Source organism: Phalangium opilio, unplaced genomic scaffold, assembly GCF_054372755.1.
Source record: "Phalangium opilio isolate 3A_F unplaced genomic scaffold, DU_Popi_V2 ptg000082l_1, whole genome shotgun sequence".
Classification (NCBI taxonomy): Eukaryota; Metazoa; Arthropoda; class Arachnida; order Opiliones; family Phalangiidae; genus Phalangium; species Phalangium opilio.
In genome coordinates this window covers 657754-678240 of record NW_028324189.1, presented here as the reverse complement: position 1 = coordinate 678240, position 20487 = coordinate 657754, and the positions used below count along the sequence as shown (strand labels likewise).

General features: G+C 35.2%; 1 protein-coding gene across 4 annotated transcripts; it reads left to right on the top strand.

The window, feature by feature from the left end:
• The first annotated feature begins 494 nt into the window (after nucleotides 1-494).
• Ret (protein kinase receptor Ret oncogene) lies at nucleotides 495-20365 on the top strand. Of its 4 annotated transcripts, XM_089847288.1 has the most exons (24): nucleotides 3988-4447; nucleotides 13006-13144; nucleotides 13246-13333; nucleotides 13511-13837; nucleotides 14617-14871; nucleotides 15086-15318; nucleotides 15428-15590; nucleotides 15655-15761; nucleotides 15834-15938; nucleotides 16003-16225; nucleotides 16294-16326; nucleotides 16397-16612; nucleotides 16675-16923; nucleotides 16988-17238; nucleotides 17922-18069; nucleotides 18148-18255; nucleotides 18327-18541; nucleotides 18605-18727; nucleotides 18832-18902; nucleotides 18966-19006; nucleotides 19073-19169; nucleotides 19237-19336; nucleotides 19627-19732; nucleotides 19834-20365. In XM_089847288.1, the coding sequence occupies exons 3-24, from the start codon at nucleotides 13321-13323 to the stop codon at nucleotides 19902-19904; spliced, it is 3255 nt and encodes a 1084-aa protein (XP_089703414.1). In that variant the 5' UTR covers nucleotides 3988-4447; nucleotides 13006-13144; nucleotides 13246-13320; the 3' UTR covers nucleotides 19905-20365. The 4 variants fall into 4 exon arrangements, with proteins under 4 accessions (XP_089703413.1, XP_089703414.1, XP_089703412.1 ...); XM_089847289.1 differs by having other exon boundaries at nucleotides 4430-4447; nucleotides 13064-13333; XM_089847287.1 differs by lacking the exons at nucleotides 3988-4447; nucleotides 13006-13144; nucleotides 13246-13333 and adding an exon at nucleotides 495-697.
• The last annotated feature ends 122 nt before the right edge of the window (nucleotides 20366-20487 follow it).

Genomic DNA, 20487 nt, shown 5'->3' with positions numbered 1-20487 from the left:
GGCCTACTAGTTTTTATTTCTTTTCTTGTTTCAATGGGGGCAATAAAAAGCTGACTTGTCGTACGTTTTTCGAATGGTCGTTTCTTGACCAGGAACTCTTCTTTCTAACTGTAAGTGTCGGGTCTTTCCTTCGAAATGACCCGAAAGGTTGGGCATTTGCCAAATTATAAGCGTTCGTTACATCAAACCGAAATTATTCCCACATCGTTATTTGCGTGTGCCTTCTTCTAATTACGATAACCAAGAAGTATCTATTAGTGGGGAGAGAGAGAGAGAGGCAACTCAACTTTAGGTTATTTCTCTCGCGCCAAGAAACAACACCAGACGGAGCGGAGGGCTAGTCGACGTGTACTGCATCTAGCGGTCCTTCTTGGCGAATAACACAAGAAGGTGGTAACGCGAGAAGTTTCCAATCCCTCGGTTTCATCGCTGCGGGGAGACGAAGCTATCGAGTTTGGCGCTAAGAGAGTTTCTTCACCCATCACTTCCAAGAGTCGCGATAATTCTTTGAAAACACTGAAGTTCTCCGGGCATTTCTTCACTTATGACTTAGCAAATTTATCCGGAATGACACGGCGCAACCGCTTTCCGTAAATATATAAAAGACATCGCGACTCTCAAAGGTATAGTCTCGACTTTAATTATCGCCTTGTCACCGAGTCACCCTGTGTTATGCAAATAAGGAGCGGAATTAAAGGCAAGTTATTAATATTAAAATTCTCTTCATTAATTTTCTATTTACAACCTTGTTAATGAAAAGCATTTATGAGTACCGAAGAAAAGAGAAATTACGTGACAGTATTAGATTCCGGTGAATCAATTTAAGTTAACCCAAAATTCAAGTGGAATTGATCTTAAATTTCGCCAGTATTTGACTGAGGGTGTTTACGGAAACCTTATTCATATTTTTCACTAAAGATATTTATGATGTTCATCCAGTGTTACCCTAGAGTAAAGAGGTGAGATGGAGTAGTATAAATCAGTTCTAAACTAACTTGGTTAACTCACAGAGGACCTGTCAACTTCATTAAAGTTAAAGCTGATAGTAGAGGAATTTTATATATTATTTCCATCGCCATTTCAAATTTGTTTATGTTAATTTTATTTACTCTAAACCTTAATGGAATTTACGAAATCGGTTGAAATCTAACTAATTGATTTAAACAATTGTATATTTTAACTAATCAAATTAATCAGTATATCCAATGCACAGGTCTTTCCTAAACACCTTACTTACTATTCTAATCTGTATTAATACTGTCCGTTTCTCTTGGATATTTGTAGTGAATCTTATCCCCGAGGACCGGTGCTATCTGTCAACTGTTGGTCTTTGCCTGCATAATGTCTCATATCCTATGAAACCATTATTCCAAAGTCCTCTTAGCGGCGCATTGAAGCAACACTATTTTCTTAGACAGGACACTGATATACGGTCGACAACGCATGCCCCTATCATATAAATTACGCCTAAATTCATCTAGAAAAAAAAGATGGTACAAAGACGTCATACAATCTTTTCTCTAGACATTCTTACTTGATTTATAGTTTTATATCTCATGACACAAAGGAGTAAATATTTTTTTTGTTGACGAGATTTTTGGCTCCTCGAGCTAGAGCGATCTAGTAACAATTGCGCAAGGAGCTTAACCCCTTAAAGCGCGTTATTAAAAAGCCGTTAATGTGATTTACAGCGCCTCCATCTTTCTGAATAAAGTTAGGGAAAAAATTGTGTTAAGAAAAACAATTTGACACACAACATTGAGTTTGTGTGAATAGCGGCCATTTAACACCTCGTTTAACCCATGCATATTTGTTTTGGAAGCAGGCCTAAAATATTAACAGGAACACAACAAATCGGAGGGCAGTGAATTATTTGTATTATTATAATTTAACGCCCCGAATGCCTTCAAAAGTTCAAAGCAGAATTCCCTATTTTCGTATTAAATATAAAACGTGGTACCAATTAATATATTCATTATTTTATACACTGTATCTATTGAAAAGGAGAAAAGTCTAGCCCGGAGTAACCCGTTAACTGATTGGTTGACTAAATTTAGAGACTCCGCCTCGTAAATATCATTCCGGACACTGCCTCTCCAATTCCTGCACACTCTCTGTTCATTCTATTTGTCTGTGATCATGATAGTAGACATACACACGTCTTCTGTAATATTTTGTTCCAGTTTTAGTCTTTATATGTAGGAGAGAGAGAGCGTGATATTCATTCAACACAAACTTTTGTACATTGCGAACGTGTTCAGGCATATGCAATTTTAGCAAGTCCGCTCTCGATTTATGGGTTTTGTCGGGTTATACTGCATGGTCCATCCCCAAAATGATTTTTGTACTTTTATTTTTATCTTTGTTTCTCTTTTTCTCCTTTGCTAAGTTTTATCCCGTTAGCTAACCATTTCTCTGTAGGGGGTGACGAAATATTGAACCCTTTAGGAACAGCTCGTGCAATCCCTTGAATGACCCTTTTAGTTTGCTAGATTGAAACGCTGATGCCTTTGTAGAGCTGGTGGTGGTTCGGTAATGATAATTTCGACACTTTACCGATAATAACGATTTATTTTTGGGCGACTCTTATAAACCTATATTAAGAATTTATTTAATTCCTTGATGAATAGAAGTTACATTTACGACTCAAAATTGATTTTTCCATAGAATCCACTCTGCACATCGGTCGCATAATTACCATTACAGCTTACAAATTCTTTAAGACTCTCTCGCGAAACATTACTGATGGTAAGGTTGTTTCTTTAATTCTTAATGCATTAGGATTGCTGTCATAAACATGTAAGTTTTTTTCTTTCATTTTCTGCTGCAAAAAAGGAGTCTGTATCTAAGATCAAGAGTATGCCTATATATTCTTTCTCAAATTGCATTTGTTTTTATTTTATATCTTTCGTAGAGATGAGGGAATTGGAGATGATACCACGCTTTCAGTATTTGTAATAAGAATTCGTAAGATTGTATGCTATTCTTTTCCAAATGAAAAGAAAAGAAAATTATCACCACTAAGAGGCTTGAAGAAACAGGTTTAGTGTGAATATACCTTCGTTAAGCTTACTTTATTATTATTATTATTTATAAGGTTTTAATATAAAGAAATGATATATTTGTTTGATAAAAAATATATGCGAAACTAGTCCTTGAAAACATTTTTATTTTCTTTTCTCTCTGTCATCTCGGGAAAATATTTCGAAAGAGTAAATTCGCAACATTCTTGACAGCGTTTAAGATTAAATTAAATGTAAGATTAAATCATAACTCAAAGAACTTCTAGAATGGCTCGAAAAAGGGCTTTGGGAATTCGTGGGTATTTTGACCTTCCATGAAGTACATTTTAGAAGTATGTTGACCAGTGGCGACGCCAGGGGTAGGCCTACGTCACTACGCGCAAAACGTCAGTCTTTTAGGGATGATAAAATATTAAATTATTTTCGTAAGTTTAATTGAGTTTGGTTAGTGAAAGAGTAGGCTAACGTTGGTAAAACCTCTTTCTAAAAAATAGACTTTCTATGATTTCCCAAGTGTTGTTAGGCCTAATAGCATTCGTTTTACTTTCACTTTGTTACTGTGACTTTTAAAATATCGCTTTCCCACGCTTCCGTCTTGGAATTTGGTGCTTGTTACTAAGGGGGTCATCTATAAAAATCACCTTGGTGGTTTTTATTCCATTTATTTTAAATTTTATTAATATTTTTAAGAACTATAGTAGATAGACGCTCTTCATGTACGTGTTAATACAAAGGTCAATAGTTTGTAAACACGCCATGCCATCAAAAACAACAGAAAATAATTAAAAACTGTATTTTCCCCGTAGCCACATGCGCTTATAAATTAAAACTCTCGTTCAAAACAATGGATTGTTTTTTATATTGGGTAGGTATTGCGTCTTCCGAAACACAAAGCTCTTATTAAATCTGGTTGCGCTGTTATAACATTTACATTTAGGCTTAGTACAACTTTATCAAGTCGTATTTTGCAGCTGCAGTGTGTTCTGTTGTAGGCGGCCGAAAAGTGTATGTGTTTTTCCACTCTCTAGCTGTTTGGATGTTCCCCTAGAGCTAGCTGGAAAAAAGGTGACGTACTTTAGTTCGCTACGAGTCGCGACTCTCGGTGCTGCTCTGCCAGTCCTCTCTTAACAAAATTCACCAAACGAAGAGTCGCTCTTCGCGAGCCAAGATGCTGCGGGGAAGTTCGCGAATATTGTCAAAGGAGTAAAGCGTGTTTTGGCCTTTAACGTGTGATAATATCGCCAAGTCCCCGGCATTATTATCAAATGATCTACAAAGTGGAAACTTCTACCCATGAGTTCGGCGTGGCTGTTTAATTTTTTAGGCTATCATGAAATCGGTGGACGGAACTACCGATCCGTTTATTATCACCGTATTCGTTTTCCTCTCGCTCCTAATTCAATTCAACATCCCGACTACGACAGGTTAGTTTATCATTTTATATAGCAACGAACTATAACTATACACCTGATTAACCTAACGAATATAACGTGGCGTGTGCCGCTACAACTACATTGGTTCGGACTAAATTCATGTCGAACTACTTTATAGTCTTTACGCGGCTTAGTTTGCCGTATTCATTAATTTATTAAATTAGTTTAATAAATTAAATACTATACTACGTTTTTCATCGTTTCTACTTGTAAGTTGTTAAAAATGGGATATTAGATAAAAACCGATAAGTTTGATTTGGGTTCACGAAATCTCGAAATGGTATATTGTGAATTTAAAATGGCCGTCTGTGAAAGACTTTTCCATGATTTTATTTAAATCAGTAATAACGCGATAATATTTAATATTTCCCATATAGTGGTGACATTTCCATTCATGTATTTTAGGATGCAGGGTTTTTAAAGGTGTATTTTATGTAATTGACCTCAAACTGACCCTTTTCAACGTCAGGGCACGACAACAACAAGGTTACTGTGTGGCATCAGATTGCGGAAAGACTGTAGCAACGGTGCTTTGTTAAAGTATACTTAGGCTTACGGAAACGCGAAACAAAGGGTGTTAGTTCGGTTAACGTTGGCCTAATGGCTTCATTGTACTTTTGTGGAAATCGGTTCAGGTTACTCTGATAAACATGCTTAGCCTTCCCGGAATATCGTTGACAAGTTAGAATAGGGTAAACAATAACAAAACTAGTCAATGGTCAGCCATAGACGCCATAAATGGTCAACTATATGTGCCAAACCTGGCCAAATCTACACACTAATACTGGCCAAGCCTATTCACCAAACCTGGCCAAGACTAGTATTCCTTTGTCCTCGGGCAACGTGGCAGGACGGTTGACAAAATTTCCTGCGACGTTACTGGGCTGTCAGTGCGAGCGAAATTTGAAAGTTTTTGGTGAATTATGGGATCCTTTTATCTGCTTCAAGGAATGATACTTCTTTAAAAGAATTTTTCTATCGATTGAGTCTAATATTTTTTAGGACATTAAATTATAGCTTTTCAGAAAACCATTTACTATTTCTTGACACCTCGTTCTTTCTATTTAAACAAATTGAGATGAATTGAGTTCAGCTAGCTAGAACTGTATGATTATATCATCGTTTTCGGGTTGTGAACTTGTGATTGTGTCTTAAGACCCTAATGACTTATTAAACTAATTAGCCTTATTAGTCTCCGAACAACAACAATGGAAAGGTTCCCCATTGAGTTACGAGTATCAACTTCAAGATCTCTAAATTTTCCTGTCTATGAATACTCTGAATTGTTAAGAATGTGATGTAAAAAAACTTTCAGGGCTGGTACTGAATGCAACCGTAAGGTCAGGGAAATTAGTAGCAGGTCAAAAAGTTACGAAAGTGTGATTTAAAAGATGTAACAACTTTGATTTCTCAAAACAGGAAAAGCTTACGATTTTAGGAGAGAACCCATTTGCTAGAAGAAACTTTGACTTAATTGAAAAGTTAAAAGATGAAAGATTAAGAGCGGTTACCGATTTGATAAATCAACCCACAGCTGCTATGTCTCGCGGCTTTTTACCAGTTCTTCCCCAACACAAAATCAATAATTTTATCCCAGTTAGAAGTCTCAACACCTTAAATTATCAAATTTTTAACCACAATTTTTGAAAATAAGGTTTGTAAACTAATAATTCAAATGTCATAAGTTCTTTGGCGAATTTCGAGTCGAAAATGTTTTATGATATCTTGGCTTGAAAACAGTGTCCATTGGTCAACATTTTGTACTCAAAATCGCCCAAAGAACATCCCACTTAATTTATGGCAGACTTATCAGTAACACCTATACCTTTGTAGTGTTAGAACGATCTTTACCGAGTCAAGAATTAACGTTTTGAGCCCTTTCTCTTTGAAACCTCTCCGCCGAACTGTGAAAATTCAACCAAGGTCTAATACAGAATAAACAAAAATTAAAGTTTAAACTAGTGATGGGTATAAACCGATATGGTACTTAACCGATTAAAAGGTTCGAGGTAAATTAAGCGATTTTTCGGTTAGTATTCGGTAAAGAAACCGGTTGGTTTCGGTATCGGTTCCAGTAAAACTTGGATATATCGGCCATCACTAGAACTTAAAACCGTTCTTTTTCTCAAATAAATGACTCACTTAACGCCAAAGTACCGAAAATAGCCCGAAGTCAATCAGATATCCAATTAGTCTAAGCTCCTTACAGACTTAAAGAGTGTCTTCGAAACTTTTAATTGGTACCAAAAATCTTTCCCGAAAACATTTCAGTTCAAAGTAATAGCGGTTTCCTCGTTTAATCCTATAATTATAGACCATTTTCTCATTCTTATGGACCTCTTATATATAAGATAATAACAGCTATATCCGCTTTCACCGTCACTCAAAACCACTATCAAAGGCTTGGAAAATATCTCGCTTCGGTCTACGTATAAGTCTCAAGTGACGTTGAATGTATACTATCAGAAGTATATAATACTTCTTAGGTTACTAAACCGAATCACATACGCGATAAATAGTTCCCTCATCATTAGTCTATTAGCGCTTAACTATTTTCCAAGGCGCGTGCGCTTGTGAGTTTTTGCCCCACGTCAAGACAATCAATGTTTGTAGGTTGATTGCTGAGGATTTAGTACCAAACAGTTATAGAATTCACCCTATCACGGTGCGAAGCCCATCTGAGGTTTGATGAGCAGGAAAATAAACAAATAGGGTTAACCTGAGAAAAATTCAATCATGTTACAAGGCTAAAGAATATTAAGAGGATTCAGAGTGTCATCCTTCTTCTATTATCCCCTTCTGATACTATTTAGTTTCTTTATTGTTTGGACTACTACTATTTGGACCTATATTACGTCAACAATTTTTCGCCAACGTATAAATTGACATAGTTATAATTAATATGTCAGCAGCTGAATTTAGGTGCGTAGTGTATTCGTGTGTGGTATATTTCCGCTTCAATGGCCGTTTGCTTCAATATGGTAGAAACTCAACGTGGAATATTTAAAAAATTTAACAAAGAACTAATTTCAATATAATTATAATTAAATTTAGAGTGTCATTTGGGTACAACCCTTTCTGTTTTTTTTGACAAAATTCAGAACCACATGAAACCATTCATCTCGCGAACGTAACTTATCACGGTACCTAGCTGCAGAACCTATTAACGGATTCCATTTCGCTTCCATATAAAATCCATTAGTTTACCTTTACTTGACGAACTGATTTTTGTTGTAGCTATTGGTATTTAGGTCTACGTCTTACCCAGTAAATCTTCATTCGCAGTTCATCAACTCTAAGTAGTCGCTCTTCGCGGTCAATATTGTGTTATCATAAGTTTATGAGATATGTTCCATAAGTTTGTCACTGGTTACTAAGAGCGTGTCATGAAACGTCATAGATTCTCGTGAGGGGCTGTCAAAGGCTTAGTGCGGAATTAGTAGGAAGATGCATTGCAAAACCACATGTAGTCAATTCTCGAACTAGCTCGAGCTGTAAGTTTCTAGCACTACGAAATATAGGCATTGTCATACTTATGGAACATATCTTATAAACTTATGGTGTTACTTAGAGTCTAGATTCTATCACTTTTTGTTCGCTGAATTCAGGGTTCATATAAACCTGGAAATTTCAGGGTTGGTAACTGATAATTCTGAAGAGTTTCCAGTCTATGTTGACACAAAACACTAAATAGTATGCCTATATGGTTTCATTAGAAAGCATTTTTGTACAACAATTTTTCTACAGAGTGGATCGACCCTCGAACTATAGTTAATAAACATAAGATCAACTTAGCCCAATCTTGATGTCATGATAGGTGAACGAACCAGGCCGAAGCTTTCTACCTCTATGGGCTGGCAGGTGTCCCTTTAGATAGAGGGCCCTTACTCGAAAACTCAATTATTGCGGTGGACCCATTATAATATCGTTTTGCCACTTGAAAGTCATTCATGCGTTGAAAACATAGACGGAAAGCCCTAGACCTATAAAAGCCGGCAAAGGAACACTTGTACAAAGTGCTAAAGCGTATCCCCGTGATAAATTCGAGGGGCCAGTCACTCACCCTAATCATTAACGCCCTTGCTACCCTTGAAAATTATTACTCGTAACCTCTGACAGTGAGTAACCCCTTGGATATAGTACTTCCACGCATTTTTTATCATACAAACGTGGATTGAACCACTAGGCCTAATTAATTTAAAAAGTTCAATATACTAACAACGACGAGTTATTCTTGGTAGTATTGTATTTACTCATCGAATTACACTGCGTTCCGAACACATCCGATAGTTTTGGTGATATGAAGTAATTGCGAGAGACGGTACTCGCAAAGGCGTAAAATTGAAGGCTACTTTGAGTTGAAATGAAAGAGAACTTTTCGAGAGTTACCGAAATTTCGAAAAATACCACGGACTTCAATAAAAATAAGATCAAACTCAAAGAAGTTTGTCTTCGTTTTATCTTTCTCGGATGTGGTAGCACTAAATTCCTCAGTGTATTGTGTCCGCTAGCTAACTTAAATTCAAACGTTTTTCAAATTTGCTTTTTATTTCGTAATTCTCAAAAGGGAATTATTTTCTGTTACATTACTAGGTACTCGTTAAAAATCAATTGCACAAATGCTCCGTGAACCATAAAACGATTCCATTTTGTTTTCTTTCATTTATACTATATATACTAGGCCCTATAATGCTATAGAAAGTACCGTTTCTTATAACATTTCAATTTAAGTTCTAATTATCCGCCAGTGAAGTCGCGGTTAACAGTATCATATAAATGAAATGTATTAGTTACTATATTAAATACCAGTGTTCTCGATTAAAAATAAATTTGATATAACTATATTACATCCTTTTAGAAATATTATATAGATTCCATACATAGATAATTGAATCCATCAAAATCCGATACATAAAGCCTCTAAAAATCCTTCGGGATGTAGCAAGCGCTTGCACGTTTTCGCTAAATTTATTGATTGATTTTGGGCTATTTGGAAAAGAACCGTCTACCAATGACGCGTCAAATATCGGTGATAAATATGAGTATGGCTTATTTAAACAAAGGAACGTTCAACCCTTTGGATATTTATGACCGCTTTACACAATAAAGTATCTTTGTTACACGTTCCCTTAGGCTATTTGTATAAGAGTAGGTCAACTGCGATATGTTTGCTTCAATAAACCTTACATTCACATTGGCTCTATACGCTGTGTAAACATCAATTAAGTTTACACGTGAATTGCACTTTTTTCTAACATTATTGGTTCTAAAGTGGTATACAAAAGCTCGGTTTTTTCATACGGGATGCAGTCTATAGTATCCCTACGCTGTAGCTTTCCGCTTACTGATATTTCAAAATGATGTTTATTTACTGTAACAGAATATTTTGAATGAAAATGTTTCCAGATTTAGAAACGTGTTTTTTTTGCGTCTGTCGAAGTGACCTTATTTTGAATATTTCAAGCGTGTTTTTATGTAGGGTTTCTCTTAACAAAAAGCAGAGAAAATAAGAAATAGTTTGAATGGTTTTTAATTAAAGAAATTAATGTCATATTTTCCATCCGACAGTAAAACCTTAAAAGGTTTAATATGAAAAATATCTCTTGTATAGCCTATATAATGTAAGATATCGGAGGTCTTGTGTGGAGGTCACAGTTCATTCTGTTATCTTCTTACTTAAATCCGATTAGGCTTAACTCCTAAGACCCATTTCCTCGAAACATATTTTATTTTCGTTGTTTCTTTTAATAGAAGATTATTTATGGTTTAAAGAACCAGAAATACATAGCGCTATAATAAGAATCATTATGCTACATCCATTTTCAAACGTCTCTACTCGGATTTTGTGGGAAGTACCATAGACTAATCATTATGTATGATGAATTTTACCTGGCTGCGTGTTGAACCTAGCGCGAGCACCTGACCTGGCCTTGCAACCAATCACTGAAATCGCAGTCAGAATTATGCCCTACCCACTAAACCCGCATAGAAATTAACATGGGATACATGGAGGCGCAATGATTCCTATTGGATGTATGTATTCCTGTAAAGATATAAAAGAGAGAGAGATTATAATATGGATTCGGACAATTAACAATAGCGGCTTAATTAATAAAATAAAATGGGTCAATTGCATTTTATTTTATTTTAAATTGCACATATTTTCTCAAAACCTAGACTACTATATACTAACCTTTGGAAAATTGAAAATAACCCGACACATTTCGAAATGTGTGGGATTATCAATAAAAGCGATCCGATTTCTCGAGATTTTAAAAGGGTCTTTACTCAAGTTGGAAATAGTTTTAATAAAGACAACTGTTATTCCTAAATTTTTATTTTCAATTTTTATATAAAGAACGGACACTAGTTTAAAAGCGTGCCTTTATTGATAACAAACCTCTTACGGGTTGAGTGTTTCTTTAAATTTAAGCTGGTTGAAAGAATAAACCTTTCCTTTACATACTTCCTACTTTTTTCATTTGTTCATTTAGTCTCGGCTAATTGAGCTGAAGTCGTCGTTAAATTTTTAAATCTCCGGTAAACAACTTAGCTATTTGTGTATTTTATTTATTTTTCGTAAAAAGAGCCCTTTAATTAGGCCCAATTATCTTGCAACAGAAGTATTAAATTTTTCTTCCATCGAAGTTATGATACAAAACCTTTTCATGATACCTTAAGGTGATTATATATGATTTTCTAATAGGGTAAAGTTTAATCTATTTCTCCGAAAGTCGTAATATTTGTCATAACGTACACTTTGACGTCACTAAGTGTGCACCTATCTTAACTTCTCGAGTGCCATCTGTTATTAAGTAAAACCAGGCATTATTTATGTACCTTATGCAAAAATAAAATAACCATTCTCGCCTCACCAAAATTTTAGTTCTTGATAAAAGTCGTCCAGGTGAACTTTCAGATAAGAGCGGCAGAAATTTCACCACCACGTTATTTTAATAATTGCACTTCAAAACAAAGGTCCTTCTGAAAGATAAGTTTATATTTAGTGAACACTTACTTTAATTTAGGCTAAATATACAGGATGTTTCAGAACGCTATGACCAAACAGAGACTATGGGTCTTTAGCCAAACTGCAACTATGCATTCTTTGTTTGATTTTCTTAGAGGAGTTGGTGTTATCATGTCCTTTGACATTAATGAAATTCAAGGTCATGATGACACAAACCAATCATTGCACATGGCGTACAGTACTCGCAGTTTGCAGTAAAAATAAAATTAGATTATTCGCGGAAGTAGTTCTCATTAAAATTCAGGTGGTTCTAGGGTACTCCTTTATGCAATATATTTTACGCAAGTCTTGAGAAACATGGCACTCCTGCGTCTTTAATTATGCATAATATGTTTGCGACCTTTTTGAGATGCATTTCCATAATTAAACCTGTTAGGAACGTGGGTTGTTTAAGCGCGTATTCTACTTCATTGTTTTTTTTATGAACTTTAACAAGTTTTTTGAAACTCAGGAAAGCTCCGGTGACCTTTTCGTGAACTTAATCCCTAATTACGCTATTCAAATCTCCTGAATATGAGTAGTTATAGGCAAGTTAGGCGATAATATCTACTTTGATTATCTGACTTTGGATTTCCCCTACGTGACTTGGAATACGGAAAAACATCGTATAAATTTGGCATTGAAAATGTGTGATCGTCAATTTCATCTATACTGATAGAGATAAGAAACATCTGTTTCATTGTTTCACTACTTTTAACTATTACAATATATACACCTGGAAGTATACCGGATATCCTTGGAAACCTGGAAATACCAATATTGATTTTTGTATATCTTGTAAAAGTTCGTCTCTTAATCATAAGTTTATAAGATACGTTCCATAAGTGTAACACTTCCTATACTTTTTAATGCTAGAGTAGTCCATCTTCCTATTTAGTCTGTAATTTGACAGACTCTATGACTTTTCACCTACGTCACTTTATGACAAGCTCTCAGTAACCAGTGAAGAACTTATGGTACATATCTTATGAACTTATGCTATAATCAAGTTGAAGTTCGTGCAGGACAAATTCTTAAAAACAATATGAACATCTGGTCCAAACTTTCCTGGTTTCAATTTCAAATAATGTCTACACACCGAAAATAATTTGATCGAAACAATACCGTATCTTTAAATGGTGCACTTTTTCTGAAGTGTTTTCTTAACAAACTTTTCCTTGAGAAAAGGATAAGATGTACCTTTTAGACGTTTTAGGTATAAGAATCTTGGTTTGTTTAGGATTTGGCTTCGTTTATATCTAACCGTAAGGATAGTTACATTCTACCCTTACATTTATGGAACCCAATATTGTTAAGTTTTAACATAACCAAAGTGTATTTATTTTGGCAAACAAATCTCTGTTTTCTCATATGAAAAAAGCAGTCAGGAACTAAATTCATAAACGCGGCATATACGCCTCTCATGAACCGTACATGTCTTTACCTTTACTCGTACAGAACAACACATACATTCTGTATTTTAGGCTTAGCTATAGATGTTTCCCCAAATATACTGAAACTGTTAATTCAACTTCACCAGTCTTGTTTTTTAAATTGCGCCTACGCAAAGACTATTGGAAGAATCAATTTCTCTCCAGGCTGCCATTGTTCCCCGAGGCACTGAGCCAAGTACTTATATTGTTGGGAAAAGGAGCTTGAAAGAAAAAAAGGAATATTAGGTACCATTGTTATCTTCATGCTATGAAGAAAAAATTGATACAGAAGTCCAGACTGCTAAGTAACGCAATAATGAAAACCTCAACCCTTTTTTTCTGTTTAGCGGAGAAAGTAACTAGTCAATGAGAACGTATTATGGCAATATAAGCTAACAACATAAGCCTAACAAGCACTTACTATGAATTTACTCAGTTAGTCTATGAATTGTAACTAACAACGGTTGTAGAAAAGTCAAAAATAATCGGGTTGACATAAAACACTTGTTAAGTATTGACCAGTTCGATGTTAAACGACAAGTCCTCGAGTAGTTTAATTTGTCTATTTTTTCTTTATTTATTAACGATATTCTTTATCTCTCTTTATTCCAGCCGTTACTATTTTCATTCCTAAATGCCATTCGGAGATTCGTATACCACTGGGGTTTCCTCCATTCTCGCCCGTTTTTCAACTGGACACGGTCAATTTAACGGAGCACCTTGGCGGTAGCAATGTCTATTATGGCGGTGATATTCGACTCGGAAGCCCGAGGGTCAAGAAACGGATCTTTGATGATTCATCGAATGGTCAAAGTAGGCCTAACACTAACTGGACAGCTCTTTCCACCAACGCCGCCAGAAGAATTCGGGATCTCTTTACCTTTAACGAGTCAAATGGGACTTTACTGATTAAGGGAATTCCCGTCAGAATGCTTGACCGTAAGTACCTTGTTCTCCCCCCCCGGGCCCGGTTATACCCCCAAAATCCATTAAGGTACACCCGGTATACCGCGCGACTATCAAAGGCAAATAGACGTAGCAGATAATGAGAATGTAGGAGAGCGTAGGCGACGCGTGATTTAAGTTGCTTCTACTATGAGAAAAATCGTACCGAATACTATAGTGCGAGTACACTGGCAAACAGAATTACATTTACCACCAGGCTTGCACTACGAAATTTACGATAACTTCGCGTCGAAAACATCATAATGGACACTACGAAAGACTTCCATCCACCCATGTACATAAATCGCTTTCTGTTATTTCTAAGTGATTTCTATTGAGTAGTAATATGTTCCTACATGAATATGTTCTATGCATTAGGTTTAAAACTTAGTTAAAAATACCTATGTTCATGCACAGTTAAGCTATCTATATGTACAAAGTGTGATATCTAATTTTTTGCTAAACTTCACACTTTGATGGCTGTTTCACAAGACTTTCTGTACCAATGCAAAGCAAAAAAAATAAGTAGTCTAGTTAATAATATAAACAAAACTATGGTATTAAAAAATCGGTATTACGTCGTTGTATATCGATTACACTCAAAATTAATGAGATAGGTTTGAGTACTTCTTACATCTACCAGGTAATTAATTAATTGGGATTAGTATTACTTGGAGAAGCTCTCTTATTATCTTCTTCAAACGTTGGACAAAAAGGACAGAAGATAAGACTAAAGTTTCATCGAGTACTCTTTTTATTTTTCGTCAACGCAGATCTTAGCACAAAGGATTTTTCTTTTCCGCTTCAAATGAAAAATGCTGAAGGATGCGAAATCCAAGTTCGATTCGAAAAGAATATTGACGAGTATTGTGACGTGAAAAATCATCCTTGCTTTTCCGGATCTAATATCACCTACTATATTCCCGAATCTGTACCTCCCGGAACCACATTCGATTACCTATTTCCCGTTGTCGCTCAAACCTTGTGCCAAAATCGAACAAATTATCTCAGCTATTCGGTTACAGTTGGTAAGTACTTGTCCTGGTTAAAGGGTTCTACAAATCGCTTGCCATTGTGTTGACTTGTGGAGTTTAAATACAAAAACCACTTAAGTTAAGTTCTGAAATCTGAATGTGAAGGATAATAAACGTTTTACAATGAGATAGTGACACAATTGTGGTTTTTGAGGTGGTAAATATTAGCCAAATTTAAATGATTTTTCGTAATTGTTATTATATAAAGGAAACGACTTTGTTTCGGTTGACAAAACTTCCGGTGCCTTAACCCTCGTGTCTTCCTTGGATGCGGAGAAAAATTATTCTCACAATTTCGTCGTTACTTGTCGCGTTTCCAACTCAAAAAATGAAACCCGACAAATGTTTATGAATGGCACTATCGTGATAGTCGACGTAAATGACAACGCTCCCCAGTTGCAACTCGGCGACGCTTCCAACGTTATCTACAATGTCACGAATGTACGTATATACATATAAATATATAAATAGCGTAGCCTCTTAATTTGTTGTATACTGTACCTCTAACAAAAAAGCTGTTTTGTTATATCCCCTGGTAAAAACGGTATAGACGAGCGAATTCGAAATCAGATTAAGCGTGGTAGATTTGGACTCGAAATCCGCGAACAACATTGCCTTTTATAAAAGGGGGGACTATCTTGATCTGATAAAAATTGAACATGTTCCGGAAGAAGATGTTTTTCAACATATGAAAGCCACTGTCTTTTTCGTTCGTAAGTAATTTTCAATTTCTTATATAAATTTTTCTTTTATAATGTTTTCAGTTTTCTCGTACAGTTTTAAAACCAAAGAGTTCAAAGTTACCGGAGTTTCCCGGTCCAATTTACAGCTTTGAGGTTGTATTTGAAGATCGAGGGCTAATATCGAATGAAACTCATAGTCAAGTAATTATTTTATTATATAAATTATAAAGAAACACTGAAACGCGTATGTATTTGCTTATTTATTTATATTAGGTTGTGTTTAAAATACAACTCCATAACGTCACGGCGGAAGTTAAGGAACTTAACGTAACTCAAGATGAGTTTGAAGTTCTTAAGTTCGCTGGACGATACTACACGGTAATTAAGTTAAATTACTTTAAGAGAAACGTGTATTATTTTACTAATTGTTTTATATTAATAGGTGGCTCAACCATTCTCAGTAATTAAGGAGTCGGGATTTCAATTTTCTATTTCGTATTCTGATGTTATCGGTGCTTTTAACATTACACCCTTTACTGGTATCATTTATGTCGACAACCAACACAGTCTACAACATTCCAAAATTTCACAAGTCCTTCTTAACGTTACGTGGTTATTTCGTAATGAATATTCCTTTCACGTTTTTAGGATTAATATAAAATCAGGTAATTATCTTTAAATATGACTTATGAAGAAATATTATAAGTTTCATTTTATTAAACTTAAATTTCAGAAACTTCAATTTCTTCGTCGCCTTGCAATACAAGTAATGTTATTTGGTGAAATATTTATTTATTTAAGGTAATGCGGTTATAAGTAATCGAGATTTAATTTAGATAGTATGTGTGCCAAAGAAAGATCAGAATCGGATTGCGCTTCAAATTGCGGTTTTGGTTCGGCTTATGGTTTTTGTCAATGGCGAAGTTTCGACTTTAGCAGCAAACCGACTTCGAAATACGCTACTTGTTCGCCTAATTTCAAAACGTGTCCGGATATGATTTGCGACGAATTAGAAGAAATGTTTCCGTCAGTCTGTCCGCAAGATTGCGCCAGTAAGTATTTAAACTGCCTCCGTACCAAAAGGACATTAATGTTATGTCGTTATATCGTTCAGAAACTGTTGTGGGAGAGATGGTTGAAGCGACGAATAACAGAGGTATTGGAATGGCTATGGGGACTTGTTTCTGCTACTCCCGCAACTCCTGCACTTGTTACTCTTCCGACCAATTCGGGAATCGCACTTCCCGTTACGGGAGCAGAATGTCCAGTTATTCAAGTTCCAAGACAGATTTGCAAATTGCGAGTTCAACAGCCAGTCAAGATTTAGAGTCTTACAATAACTCCTTACAAAACAGTCCGGCGGGTAATTAAAACACGATCACCGTCGTATTTTATCGAAACTTATAATAAAGTCGTTCTACGCGCAGAAATTTCAACTCAGCCGCTTTGCGGTCAGAGCTGCGTCATTATCGTAGTTTTCGTTCCTTGCGGCGTTCTAATCGCTTGTTCCATCATGTTCCTGTACTTTAAAAACCAACGACAGAAGAAACAAATTAAAAACAGTAAACACGTCGACGTGACTCTGTCCGAAGCGCCAACGGGATACGTTGATGACCGTTCCTTGTCCCTCGTTGACACGCAGACTCTAAGCGAGACGTATTGCTCCACGAAATACGATGTAAGTCAGTCATCCAAATATATTTATACATCCCTTAAAGGCTCGGAAGTACTTATCGAATGTACGATCTAGTTATCGAAAATCATTCAAATATAAAAATATTAACGTTTTTAAGGGAATTTTTAATTTCCCAAAGGGTTTTTGCGCTTTCGCCTGAACTTTTAAATCCGATAACTCTGTTCCTGATTTTCTTCCAAGAAAATTCGGAAAAGGGCATAAGTTAACCGGCATAGTCTGAGTTTAGTCCTATATAATCTCTCCAAAAAATTCAAAGGCAATATTCTAAAAGCGGACAAAGGAAAGAGACTAAGCTGAAATTTTTGGGTCGTGTATCCGCAGCTTATAACAGGATATTTGAAAACAGAATTTTGTGTCAGGGAATTATATATTTTTTTGGCATAAACCTTATCTCTCACAAAATTATGCCGGACCTTGATGTTCGTGCACTGTAGTCGAGTTTATCGAATTTCTTCGCGCCAAAATCAATATTCCGCTTCGGGGTTTAAAAATGTAACGCGGAAGAAAAAGATAAATTTTGAAGATGAAAGAAACCTATAGGACTTTAAATTTTCATAGCATTTTCGTAAATCAGAATAAAAAAAAATTCGTAACGACATTTTTCATAAAGGGTTATCGTAACTAAGTATTTTTATATTAACCCTTTTCTTTTATTATATTTTTAGTATGAAACCAAATGGGAGATTCAAAGAGAGACTATAATATTTGAACAAACCTTAGGCGAAGGTGAATTCGGCAAAGTTGTAAAGGCTCAAGCCTGGGGGATAAACGGACTTCAAAGTTACACAACTGTCGCTGTTAAAATGCTGAAAAGTAAGTTTCTATTTTCATTCGGTTAATTAAGTCTGGTGACACTAAGCTAATTCAATCGATTTTGTCGGGTACACCCAGGCAACGGATCCTCGTCTGAGCTAATGGATCTCTTGTCCGAATTTAACTTGCTTAAAGAAGTCCAACATCCGAATGTCATTCGTCTTCTTGGCGCTTGCACTCAAAAGGGTATAATTCCTTCACAAGCAATGATCGTTTGTTGTCCCTTTCCACAAATTGATTCTTCTTTTCTTTTCTAGATGGTCCCTTATACGTCATTGTGGAATACGCGGAACTCGGTTCATTAAAGAACTACTTAAGGTTGTGTCGACACGCGGATTTTGACATGACCTCGCAACTGCGGACGATTGACAATCCGTCGTATCTTATGAACAGTGCCGTATTAACGCAACAAGATTTGTTATCTTTCGCTTGGCAAATTGCCAGGGGTATGGCATATCTTAGTGATATGAAGGTGAGATAAGTTTTCTAAAACGCGAGTGTAAATTGTAAATAATCTTTGATATTTAATTAACAGTTGGTTCATCGGGATTTGGCTGCGAGAAATGTTCTAATTGCAGCTGGAAAAATAGTGAAAATATCTGATTTTGGACTCAGTAGGGACGTTTACGAAGGAGATACTTATTTCAAAAGAAGTAAAGTAAGTTAGGTTTCATCCTTTGACACCCGTTACTGAAAGCTTGTCCTTGATAGGTGAGAAACTTAAGAAACTTTTTTATTTTTCACTTTCATTTTTAAACTTAGGGTCGAGTGCCAGTCAAATGGATGGCCCTTGAATCTCTCAAGGACCATATTTACACTTCAAAAAGTGACGTGTGAGTTTTAGAATAAAATTCCCAAAATTAGATGATTTTGTCTAAATAATTTATGGCTTTCAGATGGTCTTTTGGCATCGTACTCTGGGAGATTGTGACTTTAGGTATAATTACTTTTAAAGTTAAACTAATGGTAATCGTAAATAATATTTTGTTGGTTAATAATATAGGAGCTTCACCATACCCTGGAATATGTCCCGAGCGACTGTACCAGCTGCTTAACGGCGGATATCGCATGGAAAAGCCGGAAAATTGCGGCGACGCTCTGTTAGTTTTGCGTTTTTAAACGTATTTTTCGAATAATCATTATAGTATTAATTATTTTATATTTTAGTTATCGTATAATGAGACAGTGTTGGAGCGCCAATTCGTTCGAACGACCATCTTTTAAAGATTTAACTCAAAGGTTCGACGCCATGCTACAGGACACTACGGTAAGTAAAATTACTTTGTTTTTTAATATTTTCAGTGCCTTCGCAGTAAAATTGGAAAAAAATAACTAAGCTTTTAAATTCTCTTTGAGAAAGATATTGATTTTCCTTAACTAACGATTAAAACCATAAAAAGAACCCAATAGTTTTTTTAATAAGGATATGATTAATGAGTATCGAATGACTTATATTTCAATTAAACTGTAATTAGCGTTAATTTTTACGAATGTTACGCGTTAATCCTGACAATTTTACCAAGATTCTTATTTTGGAAAAAAAAAATAATTATTTAGGTTTATTTGGATTTGGGTACTGTTCCTGGAAGAACACGTGGGGAATGCGATTTGTCCTCAAGTTCCTCTGACACGGACGAACCCACAACTCCACTTAGAAATAGTTGTAAGTAAATCTCACGGAATACTAGATGAATTTAGAAATTACTCGCATTTTTTTTTAAAGTTAAAATTTAACTTGGGTATAATTTTTTGTTTAAAATTTAGTTAATACGGAAGAACCGGTTAATTACGGAGAAATTAGTTTCGCATCATCTAATTCTTCAATAAATTCTTAAAGCATGTAAGAAAACTTTTTTTTTTACTTATTCTGTCTCCACGAACACTTAATTCAAAGTGTATGAGAAACGCGGTGTAAAATGCTTTGGCAAATTTTAAAACATTTTTAAAATAAAAATTTAAACTTTAATATTAACATCGGTAAAAACAGATTAAATTAAACTGATATGAAAAATAATAATAAAAACAAACAAACAAACAAACCAACCAACCAGAGCCGTACAACTTCTGTAAATAAGACTTATTCTTACAATGCCAAATAATATCTTAATTAATTCAAATATATACTGTCTTTATATAATGTTATAAAGTGAAAAAAATCTGAAAATACATTCTAGTCTAAGCCGTCCAAGTAAGACTGTTTACGCTTTTTTTTTCTAGTCTTTGTAAATATCTGTCGGATTTGTACAGTATTATTTTAAGTACCGGTTTGTCAATTAAACTATTATAATTTGAAAAACGATGTCATTATTTGAAATTTAATAATAAACGTTCCATTAAAATCAAACTGCTGTTTGATGTATATATTTTTCTTGATATTTAGGAATCGAAATTCATCATGCCTTGAAGCCTGAAGTGCCG